Source organism: Myotis davidii, unplaced genomic scaffold (assembly GCF_000327345.1).
Source record: "Myotis davidii unplaced genomic scaffold, ASM32734v1 scaffold743, whole genome shotgun sequence".
Lineage (NCBI taxonomy): Eukaryota > Metazoa > Chordata > Mammalia > Chiroptera > Vespertilionidae > Myotis > Myotis davidii.
Window position 1 is genome coordinate 3,722,612 of NW_006296221.1, and position 14,203 is coordinate 3,736,814.

Here is a 14,203-nt window from a genome sequence, read left to right on the forward strand (position 1 = left end):
AGAGCATAGAGCTGAAGCCAAAGAAGTGCTGGGTCCAGTAAACATGCACTTATGTGACTTCAGGACGATGCACATCAGTGCAGTCTCAGTTTCTCATTCTGCAGAATGGGGTAATAATACTTACCTTTTAGTTTTGAGCCTGATATCCAAATGAATGTTTGGTAAATACTACTTAAATAAGGATGTGAGTGTCGCCAAAACCGGTTTGGCTCAGTGGATAGAGCATCGGCCTGCGGACTGAGGGGTTCCAGGTTCGATTCCGGTCAAGGGCATGTACCTGGATTGCGGGCACATCCCCAGTGGGAGATGTGCAGGAGGCACCTGATCGATGTTTCTCTCTCATCGATGTTTCTAACTCTCTATCTCTCTCCCTTCCTCTCTGTAGAAAATCAATAAAATATATTTAAAAAAAAATAAGGATGTGAGTGTCCAAATTCCACCTATGTGAGGAGGTTGCTGGACTGGAAATATGGAGTCCAGAGGGAACCTACATCTATTACCAAAAAAGCTCAGTAAAGGGCCCATCTCCTCTCAAGCTCATACATATCTGGCATTTCAACTACCAATGTGGTGACTCATTCCCTCCTCTGCTTATACTCGTGGCTAATCAGCTCATGTATGCATTCACAGGTGTCATCAATTGGTGTCACCCTGGAGTAGGAATCCAGTTTCTGCTAAATATCAACACTCAAATACTGTTTCTGGCACTCAGAGTCTAATTTGTTTGATTGATTTATTATTTTTCAAAAGTTCATCAGGCAAGAGAAAGATGTACTTGTTTCTATATAGATAAAATATATGCCAAATATATCAACACATCCATTTTATTAAATAGGTTATCGATTAATCCCTTTGGTGAGTAGAATCCATAACTATATGATGTGACTACCATTTAATTTTGATTTTCTTACACTAGATTAAACAGTAGGAAAAATATAGACCTAATAGAAAACCATAGCTTATGTAACCCCCCCAAAAAAAAATAGAACAAGTACTTTTATAATAAGTGGTCAGCTACTAGAGTTGCAAATCAGTAATATATATTGCATTAAATTTTTCTATAAAAATTAAAGAATTTGCATAGAAGTTTCTAAGTCTTTCTGATTTCTTAATATAAAAATTTCTTAATATAAAAATCAGTGTTTTTCTATTCTCTTTTTCTAAAAGCCCCATTGATCCAAATGCACAGAGAGGAAAGAGGTCCTGTGGGTTACAAAAGCAATATGAGATTGTCTGAGGGATCCCCAAAGCAGATTCCTTTGCAATCACCGAGGCCTCTTCTCCAGGTGATACCATCCAGCCATCTCTTCTATAGTTGTCCCTCTAAGCCATTGTTTCTAATGACCTTGGCATACTCCTTGGCTGATGTGTAAGGGACTCTGGGTCTAATCAGGTCTTCAAAATCAACGTGGAAGAAACCAAACCGCATGCTGTAACCCTGGTTCCACTCAAAGTTGTCCAGAAGAGACCAAGCGCAATACAGTTGAAGGTTAACTTTATCAAGCTGGATAGCTGAAATTCAAAAGAAAAGGAGGGGACTATTACCATTTCTAGAAAGGTTTGATGAGAATGCAGACAAAAATCACTGGGGACCGGTGTGGGCATCTTCCTCGTGCAGGAGGTCAGAAAGGGAACAGAACCAGCCTCTCAATCCCCTTTTCTGATTTACTGGTTTAACGGAGCAGGGACTTCATTGAAGAAGTGAAGTTATATATTGTTATTATTAGTGGATTATTTATTCATTTAGATACTTCTTTTATTTATTCACTAGAGGCCCGGTGCATGAAAATTCATACACTCAGGCAGGGGGTCCCATCAGCCCAGCCTGCGCCCTCTCACAGTCTGGGACCCCTCAGGGGATGTCCAACTGATGGCTTAGGCCTGCTCCTGGGGGATTGAGCCTAAGCTGGAAGTCAGACATCCCTCTGGAAGCCCTGGAGCCCTTGGGGGATGTCTGATTAACAGTTAAGGATATCGGGTTGTTAGTCAGATATCCTTAGTGCTGCCATGGTGGCGGGAGAGGCTTCTGCCACCACCACTGTGCTGGCCAGCCATGAGCTGGCTTCTGGCTGAGTGGCACTCCCCCTATGAAAGCACACTGACCACCAGGGGGCAGCATCTGCATTGAGCATCTGCCCCCTGGTGGTCAGTGCGTGTCATAGTGACCAGTCACGTTGTGCTGTTAGGGTCAATTTGCATATTACCCTTTTATTATATAGGATTCCTTTACTCAATACACATCTCTACAATGTCTACTACTTTTTAGACACAAAGAAATACACACACAACTGAGTTTCTATCTGGTGCCTAGAATGATATTCAGTAAAGGCCCTGCCCAGCATCTAAGTACAGCTTCCAGATAATCCAGAAAGCCCACAAGTAAAGGAAAGAGGCCATAATAACATGAGTAAGGAAGCCATCACTTACCTCGTGATCAAATGGAGACATGTCTTATAATTCTGGAACTAGAACCTCCAAAAATGAGAGAGGTCAGCACACAACGCTGGCTGTGCCTGTTGCCTAGACTGAGTAGGCACAAAAATGCTATGCCATCTCCTTTGCCCCACATCTAAACTCAGAGTGGTGCTTAAGCCCTCTAAGAGTCTAAGCAATGAACCCCCGCCTCCAATATACATTTGCACAAACGCAGCATTCTATGTAATTTCATTCATGGATGCCCCAAAGCCCACCTATGGACTCTGTAGTAAGATGCCAACATTTAGAGAATTCTCTAAGCAGTTTTACACTGGGTCCATCACTTTAGTCACAGAACTAAGTTCATTTTTATTAGTATTTTAAGTTTGGTAAACTCAGAAGTTGTGTAGACCTTTCCTTTGAGCATTTTTATAAATGAAAATAATGAACCATATCTATAGAGTGTACTCTTATCCACTTCTCAATTCACAAACTAAACTTAAAAGGGAAGTTTACTTTATAAGATAGACATATTCTATAATAAGTTGGGTGAAAATGGACATCCATGTAACAAGTCAAATTTTCATTGCACTGGGGACTGCTTTCAACCAGAGACTCCTCTAGCTTCAGAAAAGCAAGGCCCACCCTTAAATTTTTCCTTTGGTGTAAATCTGTATTTTCCAGGTCTCTTGTAAGCATTACATCCATATACAACTACATCTGTGATGGTTTCCAAATCTTCTCATAATTTTATTGTTTTACTGCAGATATTCCATAGACAAAAGGTTCCTGTCAGGTTCATTGAGGCATAACCCCTCTGTACCTTTGTGCGTGGAGGCATGAAAAGAGCTTTACTCATGAATGCCCTCGGGGCAGAAATGAAGCCAAGCTGGACTGGCTCTTATGAAGTATTGTTGGAAGAAGAAATATATAACATGCAAGCACATCCAGCGTGGAATATGCATTTACTCGATATCCCCTCTTCTCCTCCTTGTCCATGTTGCCATGTCAGTCTCCTCCCCTCTCTGTCTCCACAAACTGCAAAGTGCCCCTTTTTAAAAATAATTAAAAAACAAAACAAAAAAACTGACAAGTTCTGGATGATATGTCCCTAAGAATTCAAACAACCAGAGGCAAATATCAGGCCAGAAAACAACCACCTCTTTTCACTGCCTTGTAATCCCATCTGGCGACATGTGAGGATCTGCATATTTTCTTTCTCCTTTGCAGAACTACTGCCCAACAAGCACGCCTGCTAGGTACAAAGCCAGACAGTTTCTGAAAACATGCGCAGTCCCACTGATCAAATACAAAAGGATTGATTCATGTGCTAAACCGGGGTCTAAAAAATGGTGCCCTGCCTGCTTGGAAGGGAACAAAAAGGAAATCTGGACAATTTCATTGTTAACTGCCAGGAGTTCCGCAGCAGGTACTAAACGGGCCGAGTGACACTGGTGGATGTCTCTGCGTTTTCGCTGCAGGAACATTCAAGTAGAGAATTACTTAGTTAGGGCCGAGGAGCTGGCCTGCTGGGGATTCCTTTGTGCTGCGCCACCACTGGGACAAATTACAAAAGCATGCTGGAACCTGCACGCCTCTCCTGGTCCAATCTCAAGAACAGAAAGAGACCATCATCGCCTTTCTTGTCACTATGATTTATGAGGGTCCACATCTTAGTGGGGGAAAACACTTCTGTGGGTTCTTTTTCTTTCTTTAACTAGAATTGGAGGCAAAGTAAACAGGGACTTACAGGAACTGTAGGTGGGTGCAAAGCACACTGGGATGAAAGTGACACTCCCCATGGAGTCCGAGTTGGTTTGGGACTAAAAGGCCAGTGGAAAGGGTCTCACAGCAGGTTGACTATAAAGACACAAAGAGAAAAGTACCTAATATTGCTCATATGTTATTGCCTGAGTCAGGCTGTCCTTATTATAAGAACCCCTTTCCAGTATTTCATCACACACACACACACACACACACACACGCAATTGCACACATACACATACATGCACACATATATATCTATAATAATAAAAGCATAATATGCTAATTAGACCAGAAGCCCTTCCGAATGGCCTTCCAGGCAAAGCCAGGGCTGCAAAGGAAGCCCAGGTCTCTGGTGCCAGAGGGAAGCCGGTGCTGACAGCTGGGGGGAAGAAGGCCTATTCTTGCATGAATTTCATGCATTGGGCCTCTAGTATATATATAATACCCAGTGTCTGCTGAATTGAAAAGGTTAAGGGCAGAGTCCTCCACTAGACTGCTCAAACTTTTGACATCAAATGCAAGTTCAAAGGTTTCCCCAAACCACTCTCAGTTTCAATAATTTGCTACAAGGACCCAGAAACTTATTTTTCTCACAGTTATGGTTTATTACAGAGAGAGATACAAGTTAACCTCAACCAAAGGAAGAGGCACACAGGGCAGTGTCTGAGGGGTTCCAAACATGAATGTCCCTTGTCTTCCCCCTGGGAGAGAGGACCGGTTACCCTCCTGTGGGCCTATAACAATGCACACAGGGTGGTGCTAACCAGGGAAGCCCACCTGAGCTTTAGTGTCCAGACCGTTTATTTGGGCTTCATTGCATTGTCATGCTTGATTGACTGATGGCCAATGTAGATGAACTCAGTTCCCAGATTAAGGGGCACTGTGTGACTCAAAGTCCCCACCCTCAATCACATGATGGGTCTTTCTGGGGTGACCAGCTCCCACCCTAACAAGGACTTTCTGTCAGGTATGACAAAGATTTCTTCCCAGAAGCTGAGGGCAAAAGCTAATTTGCTCTCTGGGCAAAACTGAATTCTTTACTTCTCTCTCTCTCTCTCTCTCTCTCTCTCTCTCTCTTTTAATTTAAGATATCCTTTTGTCAATTTCATGGGGGGGAATAACTCAGCAAATAAAATTTAAAAAAGAGAAACACACACACAAAACGTGTTTTAGAAGTTCATTATTTCATGGTACTGGGCAGAATCTTGGTCTGCTTACTGGTTTATAAAGTGCTGTGATCATGTCTGTGTTTGTCACATTACAAAAGGCTAAAAATTGGGCATTTGGTCTCAAGGGATTTATATCCCCCTGGTTACAAACAGAGATAGCCTTGTTTTCCAGATTGCCTAGGACTTACAGAAGATATCCACGAGTGTGGCATAACTATGAAGCTATCAAACAAACTGCTAATCCACAGACCCAAGCTGCCGTGACAAGAACCAGTGGAGAGGTTCAGGACCATATGAAAGGCAGCAGACCTCCCGGGAGAAAAATGAGCAAGATAAAACCCCAGAAGGAGTGAGAAGCAAAAATACAGTGTCTATGTTTCAGGCTGCATTATTTGAGCAAACTTTTCCAATGAAAACAAATAAACATGGACTAGAAAAAATTAAAGACAAATCTTAAAAATGATAGAAAGCTGCCAGTTTAGTAGGGAATTACCAAGCCAAAGCAGAAAGTGGACATTGAGATTGGTAGACCTGGCAGCTATGTTTGCCTGATGGAATTTTCCAGTCTTAGGAAATCAGAACCTTTTCTGTTTTCTAGGGTGAGCAATGGTGTCAAAGCACAGAGCCACACCATGTCAAAAATGTGGTATGAGACCTCACACCCAGAAAACTCATATCCCCAAGGACTAAACTATTAGGAGAAGGGTGAGCCGGAAGCAATCTGGTCATTGGAAAGACTCGAGTCAGCTGGTGATTCAGAGACCATCAAGTTTGGATGTTGAGTTGAGGTGATTCCAGACTAGAGTACCCCAACTGCCTGGAAGATATAGATTTAAAAGTTTTCTGAAGGGATATACCTAAATTCTAAACCTCTTATTGTTATAAATATTTTAAGTGTAATTATCACACATTACCAAATATAACCAGACAGACATGGAAACATGATGGCATTAAAAATTTACCAGAATTAACAGACAACAGAAACAAACCCACAAAGATCTCAGTTATTAGAATTGTCAGAGAGACTATCAAATAACCAAACCATATTTACTATGTTTAAATCATAGAGACCAACTTGAAACATCTTAAAGGTTAGGAACCATAAAAAAGTGATGTGGCAGCCCTGGCTTCTGCCTGGTTTGGTTCAGTAGTTAGAGCATCGGCCCCATGACCAAGGGGTTGTGGGTTCGATTCCTGGTCAAGGGTATGTACCTCAGTTGCCAGTTCCATCCCTGCCCCTGTTCCAGGGTGCATACAGAAGGCAACAAATGGATGTGTCTCTCTTGCATCAGTGTTTCTCTTTTTCTCTCTCTTTCTCTCTCCCTCCCTACCTTCCTCTCTCTCTCCCACTCTCTCCAGTAATCAATGGAAAAAAAAATATCCTTGGGTGAAGATTAGCCAAAAAACAAAGTGATGTGGCAGATTTGGGGTCTACATGCTTGGGTTTGAATCGCAGGGGCCACAGTAGTTATACAGGTGAAAGAACTGTCAATTCTCATGCTGTAAGGATTGAGTGTGATAGCATGGACACAGCACAATAATTTGCCCATGATGGGCTTCTGCTGCTTTCCTCTCTGGCAACCCCTTAGGAGAACGCAGAATCCAAAGAAAAATACACTCTGATGTGTTTTTTTCCACCAACCCAAACATTTTGATCAAGTAGAAACTGGTTTTACATAAAAATATTATACTGTGTAAAAGGGGAAAAGGAGTCACAAAGACAACATTCAGTCTGAGAAAGGTGAGTTTAAGGGTGAAGGGACAGATATAAACAGACTATATATACCTGAAAGCAAGGCTCTTTATGTCAGTTGACAGATTCCTTTTTTTTCCCTCCAGAGTGACATATCCAAGTCATGGCTGACTTCCCACCTCACTGAGTTCTGAAGAGTGATCCTGAGATGCCCTAAAGCACTGAGTTTTAGGAGTACAAGTTCTCAGACCTGCATGATGTTAGCTGAGCTGGTGCATCCTGGGGATTAGCTCTTGAGCAGAAAATCCTATCTCAGATGGAGAAAAACTAGTAGAATGGGAGTAAGTCAAGATAACATATATATTATTGATTTCAGAGAGGAAGGGAGAGGGACAGAGATGTAGAAATATCAATGATGAGAGAGAATCACTGATTGGCTGCCTCCTGTCCCTACTGGGGACTGGGCTGCTGGCAACCTGGGCATGTGTCCTGATCAGGAATCAAACTGTAACTTCCTGGTTTATAGGTCAATGCAAGATCTTACCCACACCAGCTGGGCAAGATCCTTAAATAGTATGTAAAGTAACTAAGTCAATGTCATAATAGTCCAAAAGACAGGATCAAAACAACCTCAGATTAAAAGTCAATAAAATAGAAAGGAAACATCTGAGACAAAGACACAGGAGTTAGGAGAGGCCTTGGGGAGTGACTGCAAAGGGTCATGGAGAATCTTCTATTTGCATTAATTTATTGCTAAATATGTGATGTGGAAAAATCAGGATGGTTTAAAGACAGATCAATGCAAATGTCAAAACATCTCAAAGTGTAGACTCTGACCACTTGAACCACTTGCAATTACCTGGGATACAGCTTAAAAAGTTCACTGGCCCAACCTTGTAAATGAGAATCTCTTATGTTGTGTTATGGGCTAAATTCATATATTGAAGCACCAACTTTCAGTACCTCAGCATATGACCTTATTTGAACAGAAAGTCTTTAAAGAGTGGATTAAGCTAAAACGAGGGTGAGCCCCAATCTAATATGACTAGTGTCCTTATAACAGGAGAGATACCAGGTGTGATGTGCACAGAGGGAAGATAGTGAGGACACAGCCAGAAGGTGATTATCCCAAAGCCAAAAGAGGAGACCTCAGAAGAAGTCAAACTGCTGATACCTTGATCTTGGACTTAAAGCCTCCAGAACTTTAAGAAAATAAATTTATGTTGTTTAAGCACCTATTCTCTGGCACTTTGCTATGGCAGCCCTACCAAACTAATAATATAGATTATGACCTGAGAACTTCTGTTTATCCTTAATAAACTCCCTGAGTGATTTTTATACTTAATCAAGTTTGAGACTCTTAAGTCTAGAATAAGCTCTGGCAGTCCACTACAATTTTTTGAAGACCATTTGCAACCCCAGTGGCATAAATACTCAGGCTTATAAATGTGGGAGAATATTCTTTAGCTCCTCTCCCTAAGAGTCATAGCCAGAGGATCTCTGTGCAAAAAGACATACTACCTTTCAGAAATGGATGGCTACTGAGAACCTAAGGTGGAGATGGTGAATACTCAGAGTTGGGCGTGGAAGGAGGTGTTGTCAAAATGCCTTTCATCCCACTGTTTAGTCAAAGCCTAGCCCTATTCCAGTAGATTATGAGAAATCCTCCCAAATCATCATATGTCATGGGTTGGTTGACTGACCACACAAAAGATTTGTCACTTGAAACCTGTAAATGTAACCTTATTTGGAAAAAGTGCCTTTGCAAATGTAATTAAGGTGAGGATTTCAAAGTGAGATTACCCTTGTTAACGGTAAGTCCTCAATCCGGTGACAAGTATCCTTATAAAAGAAGAGAAGGAAGGAACACAGGGGAAAAGGCAATGCAAAGGCAGAGGCAGAGACTGGAGTGATAAGTCTATAAGCTGAGGGACACCAAGGCAGCCCCCAGAAGCTAGGAGAGAGACAAGGAACACATTCCCCCTCAATGTCCAAAAGAAACCGATCCTACAGATGCTTGAATTTCAGACTTCTGGCTCCTAGAACTGTGAGAGAATATGATTCATACACTTATGTGGTGCTAAACCACCACGTTGGTAGTCAATTGTTAAGGCAGCCCTAGGAAACAAATGTACTAGCAGTTGCCAACTAGACTTCGAGTCCCAAAGCAGCCACCTGATTTTGCTGATGGCTTATGAGAATCTCTCTCAAGGCCTGTCAAAGCCGGAGAAAGTCTTCCCAGGACACAGTTTGAAGCAGATTTCCTTGCAATTGCCCTGCATAGTAACTTTAAATATGTTTTCCTGAGTTTGGTTATAATGCACAAGAGCACTACACTACAATTGGAGGGCAACTTTAACTGAATAACAATTCCTGCAAGAGAATTCATTTTTGTTTGTTTGTTTGTTTGAAGGAAAAAAAATTTCCCCCCTTTCTTTGGAGAAAAATTAAGTAAAACAACATCAGGAAGATCTAAACATAGAAAATGCAGAATAAGCTCTCCCCCTCCCCCCACTTCCAGGTGAATGCTAGTGGCTGGACAGCATCTGTGAAAATGCCCAAATCATCCCCACTGGCACATGGGAACTACAAGTAGCAAAAATTATGACTTTCTGAAAAGAGTGTCTTTGAAAACCAAAGGCTAAAATTAAATATTTTATAGGAAAATGCCAATTAACCAGAAACAAGCCATACAGATTTCTTAATTATCTGTATTGCTCCTTTTACTTACATTAGACTTTGGGGGAAAGAAGCTGCAAATAGCAAGCAGTTGAAAGGGATCACATAAAACTATCTGAATTATAAAGCTGATCTGAGGATAGCTACACATTCAGTGCCATATCATAATTACTCCATCATTCTTACTTTTACAATTACTTCTGTTGTAGGAGAGAAGTTCTTATGGAAATCAAAGTTCTCAACGAGTGAAGCTCTCTTCCACCAGGAAGGCTTCCATCCTTTCTTTTCTTCTCCCCTTCCTCCCTTTGTCCCTCCCTCCAAATATTCCTTCCTTCTTTCCTTTTCCTCTGGGACTTACTTTCCCCTCCTATAAAATGCAGGTCTTAGTATGTTCTTCCTCGGATTGTGCTGGGTATTAAATAAATTAATATATATAAAGCTCATTATGAACTAGGTGAGCACTCCATATACACCACTTGTGTTACCGGTGTTGTTATTTCTCTCAAAGTCTGGAAGGGCAGTGGATGAGACCTATTTTATCTCTTCCTCCCATCTGGCTTCCAACAGCTTTCAGAGGATGCAGAGTCAGCATAAAATGCTCAGTGCTGAGAACCAGAGAAATCAGGGCATCGAGGGAAAGTGTAGCATCTGGGGCAGGGTTGTGCTCGGTGGGAATGGGTCAGCTGTGGGTCATGAGAAATAAATCATTAAAGAAAAGGAATTGAGGGTGAAGCTGTGAGAACACTAGTGCTGCTGAAGCTCCTGTGCCCCGGAGTGGTCAGAAGTGGGGACGACATCACTCAAGATGTCTGGGACCCTATGTAACCGCCACCCGATATTTATCAAATACATATATATTGGGAGTATAATAGTGGGAAAAATACACAACCCCTGTTCTTATAGAACTTAATAATCAATGCATATCTTAATCCAATTACCATCTGTGAGCCTTTAATGACATGTGCAAGTTATTATGAAAGGAAAAAGAGAACTGTGAGAACGAACATATTCACTAATATTTATTGAACATTCAGGTACCACTTCAAGGGTTTCATGTATGCATGCCTTCATTCATTTGATCTTGATAGTTAGCCCATGAGTGAGACAGATTGTATCCTAGTCCCCATGTTACAGAAAAGGGAATTGATTCACAGAGAGGTTGGGTAACAACAGAGTCTGCAGGTCAAGTCATGCCACTACTGAGTATTGACAACACGTTCCAGTGGAAGATGCAACTTGGTCAGCAAGGGTGGGAGGATGGGGTGAATGGAACAGTTCCCTGAATGAACTAGAGGTGAGAGCTCAAAAATTAGCTGGAATTCTCTACTGCAATCAGCCAGAGTTCTTTCTTAGTTGTAACAGAAGCTGACCTTGGCTGATGAGGCTGAAGAACAAGGCTCAAACACACCTTTCAGGAACCACGCTCAAAAGCACACCACAGAACTGGTGGGTGGAAGAAACTGCTTTAACTGCCAATAACCCACTGATCACTAAGTCCTTCAGTGCAAGTTGTTGCCATCTGGACAATTTCTGCACCAGAAACTGGACATTACAACCACTGTCGTTCTCAAAAACTGGATGCTCTGTTGCCATCCACACCAGCACAAAGGGTTCTTCTACCTTTCTCAAGCTATTCACTTTCCAATTAAATTCTCACAAGGATTAAGTCTGATTGGTAGAGACTACCTCACATATCTGTATTCTTACTCCAAAGAAACCTAGGGAATTCCATCCTTTATTTTGCCTCAAAACTCATAAGTTTGGATATTTTTCAAATGTAGCAAGTATATTCAGCAAGTGCTAGACAGACAAAAAAAATATGACTTTTTTTTTTTTTTTTACTAGATGAAGAAGGACAAGAGGATTCCAAGAAAAAGAAAAGCATGCATGAAAGATCAGACATGGAAAGTTCACAGCACATGCAAGGAATTTAAAGAACACAGTTCAGTGGATCATAAAGAATATAAGAAATGCCCTGGCTAGTGTGGCTCAGTCAGTTGAGCATCATCCCATGCACCAAGAGGTTGCTGGTTAGATTCTCAGTCAGGGCACATGCCCAGGTTGCTGGCTCAATCCCCAGTAGGCAATGTGCAGGAGGCAGCCAATAAATGTTTTTCACTCATTGATGTGTCTCTCTCTCTTATTCTCTCTCTAAAAATCAATAAAAGCATCTTAAAAAAACAATATAAGAAACTTTTGGAAACAAAGTAGAATGGTGTTTACCAAGGTCTGGCAGTGGGGGTAATGAGGAGATGTTGCTCAAAGTGTGCAAACTTTCAGTTTTAATATGAATAAGTTTGGGGGAACTATGCACAGATGGTGATTATAGTTAACAATTCTGTATTATAGACTCAAGAGTTGCTAAGAGACTAGATTTTAAAAGTTCTCATAACAAGAAATAAAAGGTAATTATGCAAGGGATGGAGGGTGTTAGCTAATGCTATAGTGGGAATCATTTCTCAGTATGTAAGCATATCAAATCAACACGTTGTACAGAGTAAACTTATACAATGTCATAAGTCAATTATATCTCTAAAAATCTGAAAAAGGGAAAAAAAAGGAATTATCGGGAGAAACCCACAAAGCAAGGGCTGAGACTGTATGTTCTTCTAAAAATTTTAAAGATTTTGATCTTTATCTTAACAGCAATGTCATTGAAGAAGTTTACACAAGAGAGTCACTTTGGCTAATTTGCATTTTTAAAAGATTACTGTGACCTCTGTGGAGAATAGATTTGAGTGTAGCAAGAATGGAATCTGAGGGAACTTTTAGGAATGATTGTAATAAATCACAAGGGAAATGATGGGGGGTTCATCTGGGGTGGCATAGGTGAAGACAGAGAGAATCAGATGGGTTCAACAGACAGATAAAATTAACAGGACTGAACATTTCACTGGAGATCAGTGGTGAATGGGATAAGGTAGCAAATTTAGCACAATTTAATGGATAATATTGTCAGTCTCTGAGGTAGAAAACTGGTCATAGAGAAGTTTTGGAGAAAAGGCAGAGAAGATAATAAATCAAGCTTTGGTTGTGATGACTTTTAGGTGCTATTTTTGACCTCCAAATGAAGAGCTTAATAGATAGTTGAATAAACAAATAAAGATTTCAAACTAGAGTCTGCAGTGGAAATGTGAAATTTGTAATTTTCATGTAGATATGGTAATTGAAATCATAGTGTTGAATAGAAATTACAGAGTAAGAAAACAAAAGTTTTGTGCAAGAGGTATGGTATTCCATCATTAAGAGATAAGCTGAAAAGAGATATTGAGAAGGAGGGTCAGAAGTATTCTGATACAACCATAGGTGATACATTCTGTGGATGGAATTTGATCAAAGTCACACACTAAAAGAGGGAAATTTAGAAATGACTTCAAAGTTCACAATCCTTATATCAGAATAACATGGTAAGATTGCAAAGCTAGAAAGATTGCAAATCTAGGACTGAGGGTGACATCTAAGGGTCAACATCACTGTGAGAAGTACATAGCCAGACCTTATGGAGAGCACAAAGTGGGTGGAGGGAAGGCCAGCACCTATAACATCAATCTCCTAAGAGTAATATCTGTGTATTGTAGTGCAGGGAAAATCCTCAAGGCTTCTCCATGACTTCTACAATCCTCTTATGTATCCCCAGGAAATACTCAAGATCAAAACCAGAAACCATCTCCCAGGGAGAAGTTTAGAGGACAGTAATCACACCACGTTTTTCTGGGGTGGCAGTTTTAAAGGGAATCAGATTATAAAGTTACAGCCTCCATGTGAAGCGGGGGCTCTTTTTCACGAACTCCTGAAGTCAGTGGTAAGACGGCACCAATTCTCTCCCCTTGGAGCACACTTTGCCAACGCTCATACTTTGTTTAAAAGTCTCTCCTTATTTGTCAATAGGTCCAAAGTTTCTTGACTTGCTTAGGCCTAGAACAGAGGCAGGCTTGGTGGGGTGTGATCTGTTGTTCTGGTTCCATTTCCTAGGACTTGTCTAGTGATGTGGCTTTTGACCTATTAGAAAGACAAGCTCAGAGCTCCTAAGATGAATTTATGGGAAACTGTGGCATTTTTCAGTGTTGTTTAACTCTGGGCTTTAGACTAATACTAGCCTGCCTCAAATCTAGGCCAAAAAAAAAGTCATGGTTTAAACTAGCTCACTAGACCTCTGAAGACAATTGGCAGCCAAAGTCCCAACTAAGAATAAAGTTTTACTTTACTCTCTTTTTAGTGTATATATCTTCATTGGGGGAGAGAGGGTGTTGATGACTCAGCTATGGCAAATTTTGATCATGGGTCCTCTAGTCAAATACTCTGTGATGATTCTAAATTTTATATCTCCAATTCTGGCATTTCTCTAACCTACAAACATCTATATATATAAAAGGCTAATATGCTAAGTGTCCATCTGGGTAATGATGTCACACAGCAACGCCTGGCTTCCTCTCCCTAGCAACTAACCTCCTTGCAGTTTCTTCAGCCCAGGAACATGACT

The 14,203-nt window shown here is 41.0% G+C and overlaps 1 protein-coding gene across 1 annotated transcript in view; it reads right to left on the minus strand.

The window, feature by feature from the left end:
- Nucleotides 1–1,159: 1,159 nt before the first annotated feature.
- Nucleotides 1,160–14,203, minus strand: part of LOC102771662 (cytosolic beta-glucosidase) — a 123,908-nt gene continuing 110,864 nt past the window's right edge. The window contains exon 6 of the mRNA XM_006771043.2: nucleotides 1,160–1,512. Within this exon, the coding sequence (XP_006771106.2) occupies nucleotides 1,310–1,512 (203 nt within the window). The 3' untranslated portion in view covers nucleotides 1,160–1,309. The remainder of the gene's footprint in view (nucleotides 1,513–14,203) is intronic.